Source organism: Hyperoodon ampullatus (genome assembly GCF_949752795.1).
Source record: "Hyperoodon ampullatus genome assembly, chromosome: 3".
NCBI lineage: Eukaryota > Metazoa > Chordata > Mammalia > Artiodactyla > Ziphiidae > Hyperoodon > Hyperoodon ampullatus.
Genome location: NC_136916.1, coordinates 146,010,486 through 146,025,597, shown reverse-complemented (window position 1 = coordinate 146,025,597; position 15,112 = coordinate 146,010,486). Strand labels below are relative to the sequence as shown.

At 48.4% G+C, this 15,112-nt stretch overlaps 1 protein-coding gene across 2 annotated transcripts in view; it reads left to right on the top strand.

The window, feature by feature from the left end:
• Positions 1–12,675, top strand: part of ZFYVE26 (zinc finger FYVE-type containing 26) — a gene marked incomplete at both ends in the record, with an annotated part of 65,105 nt that extends 52,430 nt beyond the window's left edge. For both annotated transcript variants that reach the window (XM_079699599.1, XM_079699598.1), the window contains 8 exons: positions 143–361; positions 4,784–4,981; positions 5,650–5,849; positions 6,618–6,759; positions 7,063–7,122; positions 8,452–8,634; positions 9,749–9,793; positions 12,472–12,675. In XM_079699599.1, coding sequence (XP_079555725.1) covers positions 143–361; positions 4,784–4,981; positions 5,650–5,849; positions 6,618–6,759; positions 7,063–7,122; positions 8,452–8,634; positions 9,749–9,793; positions 12,472–12,675 — 1,251 coding nt within the window. The remainder of the gene's footprint in view (positions 1–142; positions 362–4,783; positions 4,982–5,649; positions 5,850–6,617; positions 6,760–7,062; positions 7,123–8,451; positions 8,635–9,748; positions 9,794–12,471) is intronic.
• Between the last annotated feature and the right edge of the window lie 2,437 nt (positions 12,676–15,112).

The window sequence follows — 15,112 nt, the reverse complement described above, 5'->3', positions numbered from 1 at the left end:
CTGCCTGTTTTCTACCCTTAAAACTACATAATAGTGAGCACTTTTCCACATTGTTAACTATTCTTTGAAAACAGTATTTCCAGCGGCTGCTGAGAGCTCCCTGAGGTCCATCGTTCCCTCACACTCTGTCCTCTCTTGGCAGCAAGATGATGACTACTTGGCCACCTTGAAAGAGCTGGAAGCTACCCTTCGGACCCAGAGCCTCTCTCTGGAGGTGATTCCTGAAGGGAAGATCATGAACAACACCTACTACCAAGAATGCCTCTTCTACCTGCATAACTACAGCACCAACCTGGCCATCATCAGCTTCTACATGAGGCACAGCTGCCTGCGGGAAGCCCTGCTGCACCTCCTCCACAAGGTGGGACTTGCAGACACGGCTGGCTCTCACACGGCAGTGCCTGCTTTGCCTGCTTGGCTTGGCCCATCCAGCTTTCATGGAGGCAATAACCCCCCTTAACCTTACCCCAGGGTTGAGCTATGAGATCATCTCTGGCAAAGTCAGGTCCAAATGGCAAATTCTAGGGAATTCCCTGGTGGTCCAGTGGTTAGGACTCCACACTTTCGCTGCCGAGGGCCCGGGTTCAATCCCTGGTCGGGGAACTAGGAACCTGTAAGCCTCATGGTGCAGCCAAAAAACAAAACAAAACACAAATGGCAAATTCTATCTGCACAAATCATGATTTGATGAGTGTGCGAAAGTCTTAACCTGGATCCCAGATTGCCCTTCTGACTGGCAGTGACAAATTTCATCCCTTCTCCCAGAACATTTAGCAGAACCAAGTAATAGCTGAGAGCATGGTCTCTGGAATGAGATGCTTGGTATAAGTAGTGTGACCTTGAGCAAATTGCCTAACCTCTCTGTTTCCACACACTTCCCACCTGCTCTGGGCTGCATCCTGCTGCTGACCCCACTGCTCGTCCACTCAGGGTTGACACCACAAAGGCCAGGAAGCACCCCTGAGCCAGATCCTAAATTTGGGCCACAAGTATCTCATAGAAGGAGAGTGTGCCCTCCTTTTTTTCCTCTGACATCCTCTGCCCTCCTCCCACCGGGGGCAAAGGCACCCCTGAAGTGCATTATTTCTTTGGAGCCATTGTTAAGCCAAGTCAGGACTCTGTTTCACCTTGACTCTTTGGCCTTCTCTTTTTTATCTGAAAGTCCCATGAAATTTTTCTGAGGAATTGACTGATTACTACCAAATTTCATATAAAATTAAGGGAGCTTGAGGTATGCTTTAATTCCAATCTGCTGCCTTCATCCAAAATGACAGCCATTGAAAGTTTACAAATAGGCGTATCTTCTAGGATTTCTCCAAGTGGGTCAACAGTACAGGGTCGTGGTAATGATACCCCTACAGGACAGCAAAAGGGAAATGTTTTCACTACTGCCTTAGCTACTGTGTCTTAACCGGGTGTCAAGAATATTGTAAAAGTTATATTATTTGGCATTTAATTGCTAACCTGTTTCCTTTTCCTCAGTTTCCAAAAGAGTTTTGAGGTAAAGCTACTTCACCTCACCCAGTTCTGTTTCTTCTAACTGATGACCACTCCAGAGGGTTAAGCTGCTTACTTACTTATTTTGGAATAAGCTGACAACAGCATTGCCCCTGCTTTACATTAGTCAGAGCTAGGAAAGAAGGCTTCTTTTTATCTCCTGTAATCACAACTACCCTTGAACTGAAGTATCTTACCTTCTCAAGCAGGTGGGGAACAACAGAAAAAAACATTGTGAAAACTACGACTGAATGCCTAGAGCATGGAAGATGTGGTGTTTCTAGCCTCATTCCTTGCCTTTTCACCCCTTACCCACCACACTGCCCCAGAGTGAGCTTTCTAAAACATAGTACATGTTATTTATGTTATTCTTAATTCATGTTATTCCTCTCTCTAAAAGGCCTTCGGTGGATCCCCATGGCCACAAGATGAAGTCCAAATTCCTTAGTATGAATGCAGGACCCAACAGTAGTATCAGGCCCCCTTATTTCTCCAGTTTATTTTCACTGCAAATCCTATCTATGCTCTATATTCCAGACTTGCCAAATTACTTAAATTTTCCTGATTGTACCATGCCCTTTCTTACTTCCATGAGTCTGCATTGCTGCTTCCCCGTACCTGTAATGCCGTGCCCCTCCTTGTTTTCTTGGAAACTCCTGTTTATCCTTACAGACCCTCTGTATTGAGCATTCACCTCTTCCTATAAACCATCACTATACCTAGAACATAACTCTGTTATTGCATTTATCCCACTGGATTGCAACTATTTGTTTACAATTGTGTCTTCGCATCTGGAGCGAGAAGGCCCATATTTACCTTACCTGGTGTCTTCAAGCATCTGGCCTGGTGCCAGTTATGAGTGAATGAGTGGATAGATGAATGGATGAAATGGAAGTTCTTTTTTTTTTTGGCTGTGTTGGGTCTTCCTTTCGTTGCTGCACGCAGGCTTTCTCTAGCTGCGGAGAACGGGGGCTACTCTTCGTTGCAGCGAGCGGGCTTCTCATTGCGATGGCTTCTCTTGTTGCGGAGCACGGGCTCTAGGCACGAGGTCTTCAGTAGTTGTGGCTCGCGGGCTCTAGAGCGCAGGCTCAGTAGTTGTGGCATACAGACTTAGTTACTCCGCGGCATGTGGGATCTTCCTGGACCAGGGATTGAACCCGTGTCCCCTGCATTGGCGGCCGGATTCTTAACCACTGTGCCACCAGGGAGGTCCCAAAATGGAAGTTCTTAAGGGGTTGAATGGCCAAATGGTTTTCTTTTCTATGACTGTGGAATGGGGGTTTATGACTCACGGTCTCTGAACCACAGATGAACTTCAGAAGTGAGCAGATTAGTATGTGTTTGCACTTTCCTGATGAGTTGGTCTATGATATTTATCATTTATTCATTCATCGAAGAAATAGTTATTAAATAGCCAAGGACTATTCCTCACAACAGTGAAGAAAAAAAAAGGCAGACAAAAATAGTTGCTCTATAAAACTTACATTATAGCAGGGAGAGAGACAATAAACAAGGTAAATAAGATATATAGTGTAGGTGATGATTAATAAGAAGAGTAAAGTGGGGGAGAGGGAAGGGACGGATTGTGTAATTTTAGACAGGGTGCCTAGGACAGATGACATCTGAGTAAAGGCCTAAAGTAGGTGGGGAATGAACTGTGCAGATTGTGGAGGAAGCACGGTCCAGGTGGAGGGAGTAGCAAGGGCAAAGGCCAGGGCAGCTTGAGCAGAGTAAGCTGGGGAAAGGGTGGTAGCAGGTAAGGTCAGAAAGCTAACAGGGCCTAGATCATATAGAGCCTTGTAGACATTATGAGGACTTGGGCTTTGTGCTGACTGAGAAGGAAAACCATTGGAAGATTCTGAGCAGAGAAGTAACATGATCTGACTTATGTTTTAACCGCATCACTCAGGTTGATTGGTTGGCATTAGTCAAAAAAGAGGCAGGAGTGGAAGATGGTAGACCAGGGAGGAGGCCATTGCAATCCTCCAGGCAAGTGGTGATGATGACTTGGACCAGGATGGTACATGGAGGTGGTGAGAAGTGGTCAGCTACATACAGATTCTGTATGTATTTTGAGGTGGAGCCAATAGAATTTGCTAATGACTTTTATGTTGTGGTGTAAGAAAAAGATGGCTAAGGTTTTTGGCCTGAACAAATAGAAGAACAAAATTGCCATCTGAGAAGGGGAAGACTGCAGAAAGAGCAGATTGGGAAGAAACAATCAGGAGTGCAGTTTCATATCAATATGTATTGTTCTCTAGATACCAAAGAGGACTTTTTGTGTCGGCAGTTGGGTATAAGTTAGGTATACAATTCTGGAGTTCAGAAAGAATAAACAGGCTGGGAATAGAGATTTAGACATAATCAGCAGATAGATAAATTTAAAGCCCTAAGACTTATGGAATCAAAAGAGTGAGTAAAGAAAAGAGGACAGGGACTTCTCTGGTGGTGCAGCGGTTAAGAATCCACCTGCCCATGCAGGGGACACGGGTTCAATCCCTGGTCCGGGAAGATCCCACATGCCACGGAGCAACTAAGCCCATGCGAGGCACCAGTACTGAGCCCAGGTGCTGCAACTACTGAAGCCTGCACGCCTAGAGCCCATGCTCCACAGCAAGAGAAGCCACCACAATGAGAAGCCCGCGCACCCGTCAAAGAGTAGACCGTGCTTGCCGCAACTAGAGAGAAAGCCCACGTGCAGCCAAAAAACCCAACGCAGCCAAAAAAGAAAGAAAAGAGAACAGCTCCCTCCTAAGCCCTGGAGAGATTAGGAGGAATCAGCAAAGGAGACTGAGAAGGCGTAGCCAGAGAAGTAGAAAGAAAACCTGGTGGGGGTGGTATCCTGGGGGCCAAATAAAGAAAAATTTTCAAGGAAGAAGCCATCAGCTGTATCAAAAGCTGTTGACAGAGCAGGTGGAAAACAAGGACTAAGAATTTTAGATTTAACAACATAGAGGTCATTGGTGACCTCAGGGGCAGTTGCAATGGAGTTGTAGGTGCAAAAGCTAGATGTGAGTGAGTTCAGGAGACAGTCACCGGAGAGGAACTGGAGACAGGGGGTGCAGATAACTCTGTCAAGGGGCTTTTCTGTACAGAGAAGGAGAGAAGGGGAGCAGTCACCCGAGCAGGATTCTCAAAGGGTTCTATCTGTGATGTGCAACAAGATAAGCCGCGCCGCTGTGGGAGGAGGCTGAAGGGCTGTGAGTGGAAGGAAGCTCCGAATGGGGCCCAGACAGTGCCAGGACCAGGCTCAAGACTTCTGACTTTTTGCTTTGCCCTGCTCCAGGAGAGTCCCCCAGAAATCTTCATAGAAGGCATTTTCCAGCCAAGCTATAAAAGTGGGAAGCTACACGTTTTAGAAAACTTGCTAGAATCTATTGATCCGACCTTGGAAAGCTGGGGAAAGTACTTGATTGCCGCCTGCCACCATTTACAGAAGAAGAACTACTACCACATTCTGTATGAGCTACAGCAGTTTATGAAGGTAACAGCAGCCCCATCCTGCCTTCTACCTCTGTCCCTGTTGGCCTGTCACGTGGGGAGACTGTGCAGGATGAGGGAACAAGCCTGTCATTTTTGTTCCTGGCCTTGCTCCTTGACTAAGCCTACAGCAAATCCATGTTACTGTCTAGCATTCTTACATGATATCAGGATTTCCATTCTCATCCTAAGGAGGCAGACTTTAATCTTGTCAGTAATAGCACTCTTCAGAATTCAGGGAATGTAAAGATAAACAAGAGGGATATGGTAGTTTCAAGATAAACATGGGGCATGAATGCAGAATTCATAAGGAATGAAGGAGAAGTAAGTGTTTTTAGAGAAGATTCATGAAAGGAGAGGGATCATGTTTCTTCCGATCTGTCTGAGGGTGGCCAACACTAAATCACAGAGAAATTGGCTTATTCAACGCCAGAGTGAAAGTGAAGGCAAGTCAAATGGAGAATCAGAAGTCTCCTTTTTAAAGATCTCTTTTGTGGTGGAATAACATCCTACCTAAGGTCCCAGCCCGTCAGTTCACTTTCGGATCTCTTGGGCCTCTGAGGGAAAGGGTGCTGGCAGCCAGACTTCATTGGGGGAAGTCAGATCAGAGTTCTCCTCACACCCCCACCCTCCAAACCTCCTTTGATCTGAACATTCATTTTCCTCTTCCAGGACCACATCCGGGCCGCCATGACCTGTATTCGGTTCTTCAGTCACAAAGCAAAGACATATACGGAGCTGGGAGAGAAGCTCTCTTGGCTGCTTAAGGCCAAGGACCACCTGAAGATCTACCTCCAAGAAACCTCCCGCCGTACTGGAAGGAAGAAAACCACCTTCTTCCGAAAGAAGATGACGGCAGCTGATGTGTCAAGGTAACTTGGGGTTCAGGGAACAGTTGGGGCCGGGCAGAAAGGCTGGAACCGAGGGTTTGTCGGTGATGCAGCTGCTCTTGCCCATCTCTGAACTCTTGGGAAACAAACACATACACGCCCACACCTAACAGGAATCATTGCTGGATGACACTGTCCGGTACAAGCCTAGAAAGTCGCCAGAGGAGCCTGTAGGAGAAGAGGGAAGTAGGGGAGGGGCGGGGACTGGGATCACATGTGACAGTCAGACTAAGCCCCTCCCCCTTACAAGAGACAAAAGAGGTCCTGGGTGATGTGGCCCCTGCCTGCATCTCCACCTTACCTCATGCTACTCTCTCCTTTCTTGTGGCGCGTCAGGCACCCTGGCCTCCAGGGGGTTCCTCAGCACCCCAAGTCCTTCCCTCCTCTCAGCCTTTTTGCTGAGAACACAACATCTGGAGTCAATGCTCCACCGCTACCGTTTATTCCTTCACAGTCCCAATCGCTAGATACTTGACGTGTCTGTTCGTTATCCACCTCTCCTCTAGCCTCTGCACTCTGGAGGGCAGGGTTCATGTCTCTCTCAACCACTTTCGTTGTTAGTAGCACACCGTGCTCCATAAACACTCATCAGCTGCTTTCGCCTTGTCGTAACTGCTCAGAGGGTATTTTGGATCTCTTTTCCCCCCACATCCTTTCTTCTGCCTTTTCCGTTGCCATCCTATTATGATTTCTCAGTCACCTGGCCCTAGTTACTCCTGAGGCTAGACTGTGCATCTCCTGTCCCCGTAGGCACATGAACACACTTCAGCTGCAGATGGAAGTGACCAGGTTCTTACATCGCTGCGAAAGTGCTGGGACCTCTCAGATCACCCCCTTGCCTCTGCCAACCCTGTTTGGAAACAACCACATGAAAATGGATGTTGCCTGCAAGGTATGCACGATGTGTCAGACCTCTGGCAGGCTGTTCTCTCTCAGAGCGCCTATCACACGTGTCATCGTCTAGTTATCATCATTTCAGTCATTCTTTTGATGGCTGCCTCCCCGATGGAATGAGAGCCCCGGGAAGGCTGGAGATCGAGTCCGGTTTGATTACCCTTGTATCGCTAGTGCCTGCACTCAGTAGAGTCTCCACAAATATTTGTTGAATAAATGAATGAATGAGGGCCTCGTTCTTGATTGAGGGGCTGCTCCAGTAATTCTTGCTTCTTTAAGCATGTTTCCCTCTCATTTTCAGGTCATGCTAGGAGGGAAAAATGTAGAAGATGGTTTTGGAATTGCATTCCGTGTTCTGCAGGTATGACTCAGATTACTCAGGATTATACCGAGGGCGATCAGCACATGACCACAGTTCTGTGAGAGATCATTCTTCAGAAAACTTTTATCCCAAGGAAAGCAGATTTACACGTACATCAAGGATGAAATCAACAAGAGGGCTGTTACAGAACTGGGTCAAATTCAAGACTGTAGGCCACTTTGCCAAAAGCCAAGCAACCAATGACGAGTTCATCGAAAGCTATCAAATAACTACCCGAAACGAGGTCTAGGAGAGTTCCACACAGCTGTCCTCATTGCAGGGGAGCGTGGCTGGAGGAGGTGGCAGAGGGGCTGAGGTGCGGGGGTCCTAGTCAGGGGGAGGGGCCACTGGCAGCAAGAGCTGCCCCTCCATCCTACTGCCCAGGAGCCGGCTCGAGGCATACATTTTCTGTTGCTTGTGATACAAGGACACGGGTACAGCTGTGGCACTGGAGCAGAGGATGGAGCAGGGTGCCAAAACCATGAAAAGCCAGACCACTCCCCACCACACAGTGACACGCAGGCACACTGGGGCCCATCACCCTCCAGGCAGACACGGTCTTCATGCAGTGTGCGTCTAAATGATCAAAGACAACAAACAGGGGCTTCCCTGGTGGTGCAGTGGTTGAGAGTCCGCCTGCCGATGCAGGGGACGCGGGTTCGTGCCCTGGTCCAGGAGGATCCCACATGCCACGGAGCGGCTGGGCCCGTGAGCCATGGCCGCTGAGCCTGCGCGTCCAGAGCCTGTGCTCCGCAAAGGGAGAGGCCACAACAGTGAGAGGCCCGCGTACCGCAAAAAAAAGAAAAGGAAAAAAAAAAAAGACAACAAACAATCTGACAGATTTCTTGCTTCCCACCATTTTCCATGTTGAACAAAGACCCCAAGGCAACAAAATGTTTATTTGGTAGTTTCTAGCAAATCAGTCTTTTGGTGAATGGGTCTAACACCAAGGCATCTCTTAACAGAGCACCAAGTGTCCAGGGCAGCCAATATCAGCCCCCGACATCCATTTTCCAAGAGAAAGGTGACTCGTTAGAGAGAGAATGAACTGGTCTTGGGCATTTGATTAGAATATTTTCAGAAAGTGACATGGCAGCAAGTGAGATGTACCAGTGTAGATATCAAAGTTACGATTTTTATGGATGCTTCCTAAATGTCTGCCGAACTCCAAAAGAAGAACTTTTTGCTGATTGTTTGTTTATGTATGTTCTCTATTGGGACTACAGTCTTGTCTACCCCAAGCCCAATGGGAGCTCTATAAATGTCACCTTCCTTCCCGCCATTGGCATCCCTGCCTCCCTACACCCATCACCCCATGTTCTGTTCTAGGACTTCCAGCTGGACGCTGCCGCAACCTACTGCAAAGCCGCCCGGCAGTTGGTGGAGAGGGAGAAGTACAGTGAGATACGACAGCTGCTCAAATGTGTCAGCGAGTCAGGCATGGCAGCCAAAAGTGACAGGGACACCATTCTCCTCAACTGCTTGGAAGCATTCAAGAGAATTCCACCCCAGGTGCGCCCACCCCCAGACCTCTCAGCTCCTCTATCTATTTCAGTGTCTTCACATCCCCCTCTTTATTTTTATTTTCCCCATACTTACTGTACCTGAAACTCTACAAGATCCCTTTGTCTTTCTGACGCCTCTGTAATGATGGCCTCACTAATCAACCCTTCCCTGGAAAGAAAATTCATGGTGATAACCACCAAATCCAGAGGCCGTCCCCCAGCTTCCCATTGTCTGATGCTGTTGGCACCCGGAAGTGTCTGCGGACCGACAGAGTTGAGTTTCTCCCTGTGATTGTAGAGGAGGTCATCGTGGGCCTGCAGGTGGCCTTTGAAGCATGTCGCCTGCAAAACTGTCCCCCGATGGCTTTCTAGTGGGCTGAACAAAGCCACATCCTTTCTTTTTTTTTTTAATAAATTTATTTTATTTATTTTATTTTTGGCTGCGTTGGGTCTTTGTTGCTGCACGTGGGTTTTTCTCTGGTTGTGGCGAGCTGGGGCTACCCTTCTTTGCGGTGCACGGGCTTCTCACTGCGGTGGCTTCTCTTGTTGCAGAGCACGGGCTCTAGGCGTGCGGGCTTCAGTAGTTATGGCTTGCAGGCTGTAGAGTGCAGGCTCAGTAGTTGTGGCGCACGGGCTTAGTTGCTCCGCAGCATGTGGGATCCTCCCAGACCAGGGCTCGAACCCATGTTCCCTGCATTCGTAGGCAGATTCTTAACCACTGTGCCACCAGGGAAGCCCCACATCCTCTATTGAAGGCCAAGGACAGGGCTCTTGTTTGCTGTTGCTTCTCAGATTCCCAAGCTTAGCGATATCATTAGCTTTCCTCTGTTGCTCTTATAGCAGGAGTTGAGTTTGGTTTTTGTGGGGTTTTTGGCCGTGCCACGCGGCTTTGTGGGATCTTAGTTCCCCGACCAGCTATTGAACCCGGGCCCTCGGCAGTGAAAGCATGGGGTCCTAACCTTTGGACTGCCTGTGAATTCCCAGGAGATGAGTTTGTAGAGAAGGGTCAGGCAGGCATCCCCACCCTGAGTCAGAACGGCTGGGCTGAGGCTGGGTGGGGCCCCGGCTCCCACGCTGGGGACCCCTTCATCTCGTGACTACTGTGTCTCTGTTCTGCACAGGAGCTGGAGGGCCTGATCCAGGCGATGCACAGTGATGACAGCAAGGTGAGCAGAACTGTCCCTACACCCAGTAGTGCTCGGGGACAGCACTTTGGACTTGCCTTTTCACCTTTATCCTTTGCTCGCTACCATATCTGTATCTCGGCCTCTTTGTTATCAGAGGTGGGGCTGAGACCCAGATAGGTGCGTAGATGGGAGGGAATAGGTGGGGAACATGAGAAACCTGACCACATGAGCCTTTGCTCTCCCATTTCTTTATCCCCCAAGACACACATGTCCTAGGCTGCTCTCAACTCTCCATTTCCTATGGAGGTTTTCTCTCAGAGCCCTAGGAAATCCTCACTTTCATCTTCAGATGGACTCACTGCATGAGGTTCTCAGAGTGAGCAGGCATCTCTTTATCCTGGAGGAACTAGTGTACCCTCTACAGTAAAGAAAAAACCCACCCAACCCTTTGACCAACAATGTCTATTGGTGCCTCAGTCTCCAGAACAGGCCTTGCCCCTGGGGCCTGCAAGCTCTTCCTGTTGAGTAGGAAATCGGTGAACCTTTGTGAAGCATGCCAGCTGCTCCTGTTTGTAGCTCACCGCAGGTTCAATCCACCTGCCATCTGGAGGAAGGCCCACAGGCCAAGAGAGGCAGGAGAAAGCCAAGCCAGCCTGCCCTGGCCACTAGCAGCAGAATGATCTGGCAGCTGAGTCCCTTGTGAAGAAAACTAATGTTAGGCAAACAGCTTCTTACGCAACCACATTGCTGCCCCCCCGCCATGGCGGTATTGCTAATCCCTGGACTGAATTTGCAGGGCATTTTTCATTTGAGGTTAGGGAGAAGCTGTTCTTAACATTTCTTCACTTAATTCTGCAACATCCTGATGAGATCCTGTGGAAAGGATGGAATTCTGACATCCTGAAATGTGGAAAATTACTTTTCTAGAATCAAAATGAGAACCCGACCGCCAGGCCAGACACCCAGGTTTCTTGATTCTCCGACTATGGTTCTTTCCCAAGCCTTCAGTGATCCTCCTGCTCTGTAGGACAGAGACTTTGTGCCTGGGAAAGATGGACACTGAAAGCTATACCGTCGTTACTACTTTTTCAGTTTTTTTCTGACAGCAGCTGTTCTAACACACTTACGTGATCTCAGGTCACAGGATCTTGCCAAAAAACAGCTTCGTTCAGTATCTATGCCAGACTTTCTGGAAAAATGCCCTCCTCCTCTAGGTAGGGATTTTGCCTGCCAACTTGTGATATTCTGTTTAACGTACACTGGTACCAAGCGGACCTGAGGGCCTAGGTGAAGCGAATGTCCTAGGGCAGCAGGTAGATAACCATACTGCAGGACTCGATCACTTCAGTGAGCTCAGACATGTCAGAACATGTCTTCTAGCTGTAGGCGATTATCTATAAATGAGCTTAGGAAAGGAAGACTTTAGTGACCAAGGTAAAAAAAGAAGATAGAGCATTGAAACATCAAGAGAGAAGAGTCCCCTCCAACCACCAGAAGGACTGTCACGGCAGAAAGGCAGCTGCTGGCGGGAGCTCTGAGGCAACTCACCTGGGCCTTGCTGTTCGCTGGCCTGGAACCCTGGCTAACCAGGGAGGTGCTGGTGAGGTCGTGACCAGGGAAGGCAGGGGCTCTGTCTCCACCCAGCTGGGCATTCCTGAGCTGGAAGGTATCCTGAATGTAGGAAACTGAGCTGCCTCTGTGCCAAACTGCAAGTCAGATCAACCTGGGGTCACGCCTTATTTAGAGTTTTTCTAATTGTGTGTGTTTTCTTACCAACATTTCCTGTTAAAAGATTTTTACTTCAGCAGGTGAGAAACAGAAAACAGAGAAAGGGGCTCTGTGTGCCCATTGTAGGGGGGATGTATGAGGCCTCATTCATTCACTCATTCACTTCATGCATATTCATTGAACACCTGTATGCCAGACACTGTGCTAGGCACCAGGAATGGTTAGAAAAAGCAGACACTATTCCTGCCATCCTAGCCAAGGAGGCAGTCATCAATCAAATCATCAGCCAAATAACTACAAAACCACAGTTTGTCGGCAGTGTGGCCAGGAGGAAGCTGGAGAGCCCAGGAGAGTGAGGAGGGCCTTGGAGGGAGTGGTTAGAGGCCAGACTCTGCCTGCCTACCTTCTTCTTTTTGAAATTCTTAGCTTATTTGTATTAACTTTTTACACTATAAAATAACACAATGTAATATTTAAAGAGTGGCCGTAGTGTAATAAAAGGCAAGAACCCAATTATTTTTTTCCCTAATAACCTCTAATCTGTTTTGACAGAGTATCTTTTTCTTTTTAATTAACTAATTTATTTATTTATTTATTTATTTTTGGCTGTGTTGGGTCTTCGTTTCTGTGCGAGGGCTTTCTCTAGTTGCGGTGAGCAGGGGCCACTCTTCATTGCGGCACGCGGGCCCCTCACTGTCGTGGCCTCTTTTGTTGCGGAGCACAGCCTCCAGATGCGCAGGCTCAGTAGTTGTGGCTCACGGACCCAGTTGTTCCGTGGCATGTGGGATCTTCCCAGACCAGGGCTTGAACCCGTGTCCCCGGCATTGGCAGGCAGATTCTCAACCACTGGGCCACCAGGGAAGCCCAAGAACCCAATTATTGATTGGTAGGTGAGAAGTGGTATCTCATCTGCATGAGCTCTCTGTGTGCCTGTTGGTGACTTGTCAGTGACGGTTTCCTTCCCACTGTTTCTTACACCCAACTGGCAGGTTCAGGCCTACCTGACGTGTTGCAAGCTGCGTTCTGCCTACTTGATTGCCGTGAAGCAAGAACACTCACGGGCTGCGGTCCTCGTCCAGCAGGTGCAGCAGGCCGCCAAGAGCAGTGGGGACGCAGTAGTGCAAGACATCTGTTCCCAGTGGCTTCTGACAAGCCACAGCCGGGGTGCCCATGGCTCGGGCTCCAGGAAGTGACCCTGGGCTGTGGGGCCTGACAGCTATGGGAGGGGAGTGATGGGCATGCTTCCAGCTCTTTCCTCCTGTGGGACGGGACTTCCCTGGCTCCACCCCAGGTGGGAAAGAGCTGGAATTGGACCCGACTTGCCATCCTGGGCAAAGACAGGACCTTTCACACAAGTGCCATGTTTCTGTAAAACTGTGGAGTCTGTGTTCGTCTGGAGATGACCAGTTCTTTCTACCTCAGAGTGAGTGTGTGGGTGTGCACGCTCTTTGCGCTCATGTTTACGCCCAAGCATTTCTGAACAACTGAAACTCTGCCCCCACTGCAAAGAGGCACTTTACTTTAGACTTCTGCCTGTCTGAAAACCTTCCCCACGTTTTTGGTTCTTAACCCGGGTTCATCCTGTTTGTACACAGTTCCCTCTGTGTGGAGACGTTCCAGTAGCGCCTTGTGACTAGAAGGGTTTTAACAGAGAATTATAGAGCAGCATCAAAAGGATTTCCTCTTTTTCCCTCCTTCCCTTCCCCAAATTCAGAGATGGCTTTAGGGCAGTTGCTTCCTGTGGTATAAAACCATTCTGAGTGTCTCTCCTCTCAAAAGCGCAAGAGTTACCATGAATCTTTGGAAGGTGGTCTGAACAGAAAAGTCCTCAGGTGCTGGCATCTGAAAACTGTGGCTACCTGTACACGTGATGGGGTCTGGAGCCCTACACATGGGCAGGAGGGGTGCCATGACGTTTATCCACAGGGAGAGAAAAGGGAACCTCTCCAAACAGGATTGCAGGAGGGTTGTTTACAAGCAAAGAACTGGCTTTTGTCAATATGCCTGATGCAAAGTGAGAGAAAGTAGCTTCCTCTTTGAGAGTCTGGGGAGAGAAACAGTAGCCAAGACCCTGGAACTGAATGGCTAGACTTTGCCTGTTTGAGTTACAGTCCTATATGTGCCCCTTAAATTGGTTAGGAAATCACTTCCTCTTCCCTACTGCTTCTCTTCAGTCTCTTCGGAACAGAAGGGGGACGGACATGCAGAGACCCAAGGTCATTGAGAAGGCAGTGCACTTCTTTGTCTTAACAAAAGGAGTCACGGGTTCACTTTGAAGTTGGGCCAGCGGACAAGAATTAAACAAGGGGGGCTTCCCTGGTGGCTCAGTGGTTAAGAATCCTCCTGCCAATGCAGGGAACACAGGTTCGAGCCCTGGTCCGGGAAGATGCCACATGCCACGGAGCAGCTAAGCCCGTGTGCCACAGCTACTGAGTCTGCACTCCAGAGCCCACGAGCCACAACTACTGAAGCCTGCATGCCTAGAGCCCATGCTCTGCAACAAGAGAAACCACTGCAATGAGAAGCCGTGAACCGCGACAAAGAGTAGCCCCCGCTCGCCGCAGCTAGAGAAAACCCGTGCACAGCAACAAAGACCCAACTCAGCCATAAATAAATAAATTTATTTTTAAAAAAGAAGAATTAAACAAGGGGATGGTGAAATAGGTCATGTCCAGTTGGGCAGCGAGGTGAAGTGCTCTTTTAATAAGCATTGGCTTGTCTTCCCACCAGAGATGTTACAGCGTTTTGGAAAAGGTCTGCCATAGTCCATGACTTGGATTTGCAAATGAGGGGTGTGAGGAAAGCTCCGCAGCTGCGAGCCTCCCACCAGCCAGAGCTCAACCTGTTGATCTCACGTTTGCTGCTGAGAGAAACGGGAGCTAGAAGCCAAAGTCACTATCTCTGGTGCTTAGAAACCCTGTGGATTTCCCTCTGAACCAGGTTTTTTTAATAGTAAAATAAACAGCTGTAAGAGCATCTGTCAGCTTCGAAGTTTTGGTCCTCTTAGGAGAGAGACTGAAAAGAAAATACTAGACCCCTTTATGGAGAAGTGTGACAAGCGGCTTTGAGTCATAGAATGCATCTGTCTCCCAGAAAACATCATTTCCTGGCATCTGCTTGCCCTTCTGAGTCTGCCCTTTTTGCACTGAACATAAGCACTTTATATAAATGGGTTGCAAATCTTATAGCCCTCAATTTGGGATATTAAGACCAGATTTTCCTCTCAATTAGCTGAACTATAAAACAGGCAGCCATTGACTAGACTGACGTAAGATGAGGCTAAAGGCTTTTGGGCATCAGGCTGTGGTCTCCAGCAAAAAAGAAAATAACAAACTAACGGACACGTCAAAGGGTTGAATGTTTTACTGCAAGCAAGTCTTAATAAAGTGTCTGTCCTACAAAATCTTGGCTTCATGGCTCCTTTGTGCTGTCTTGCTCTTATTCTTCCCTTCCTTCATGCCTTGTGTTCTGTGTGGAGAGAAAAGGTGAGTGGGAAACATGAGATGGCCTTCAACTCCTGAACTTCTCTAAATGATTCCCATCATAACTCAGGACTCTGGTTAGGATTTATCTCAAGATTCCTAATATGTTAAAAACTATTAGTGTACTCTCTGCCACCAGGAAACTGTT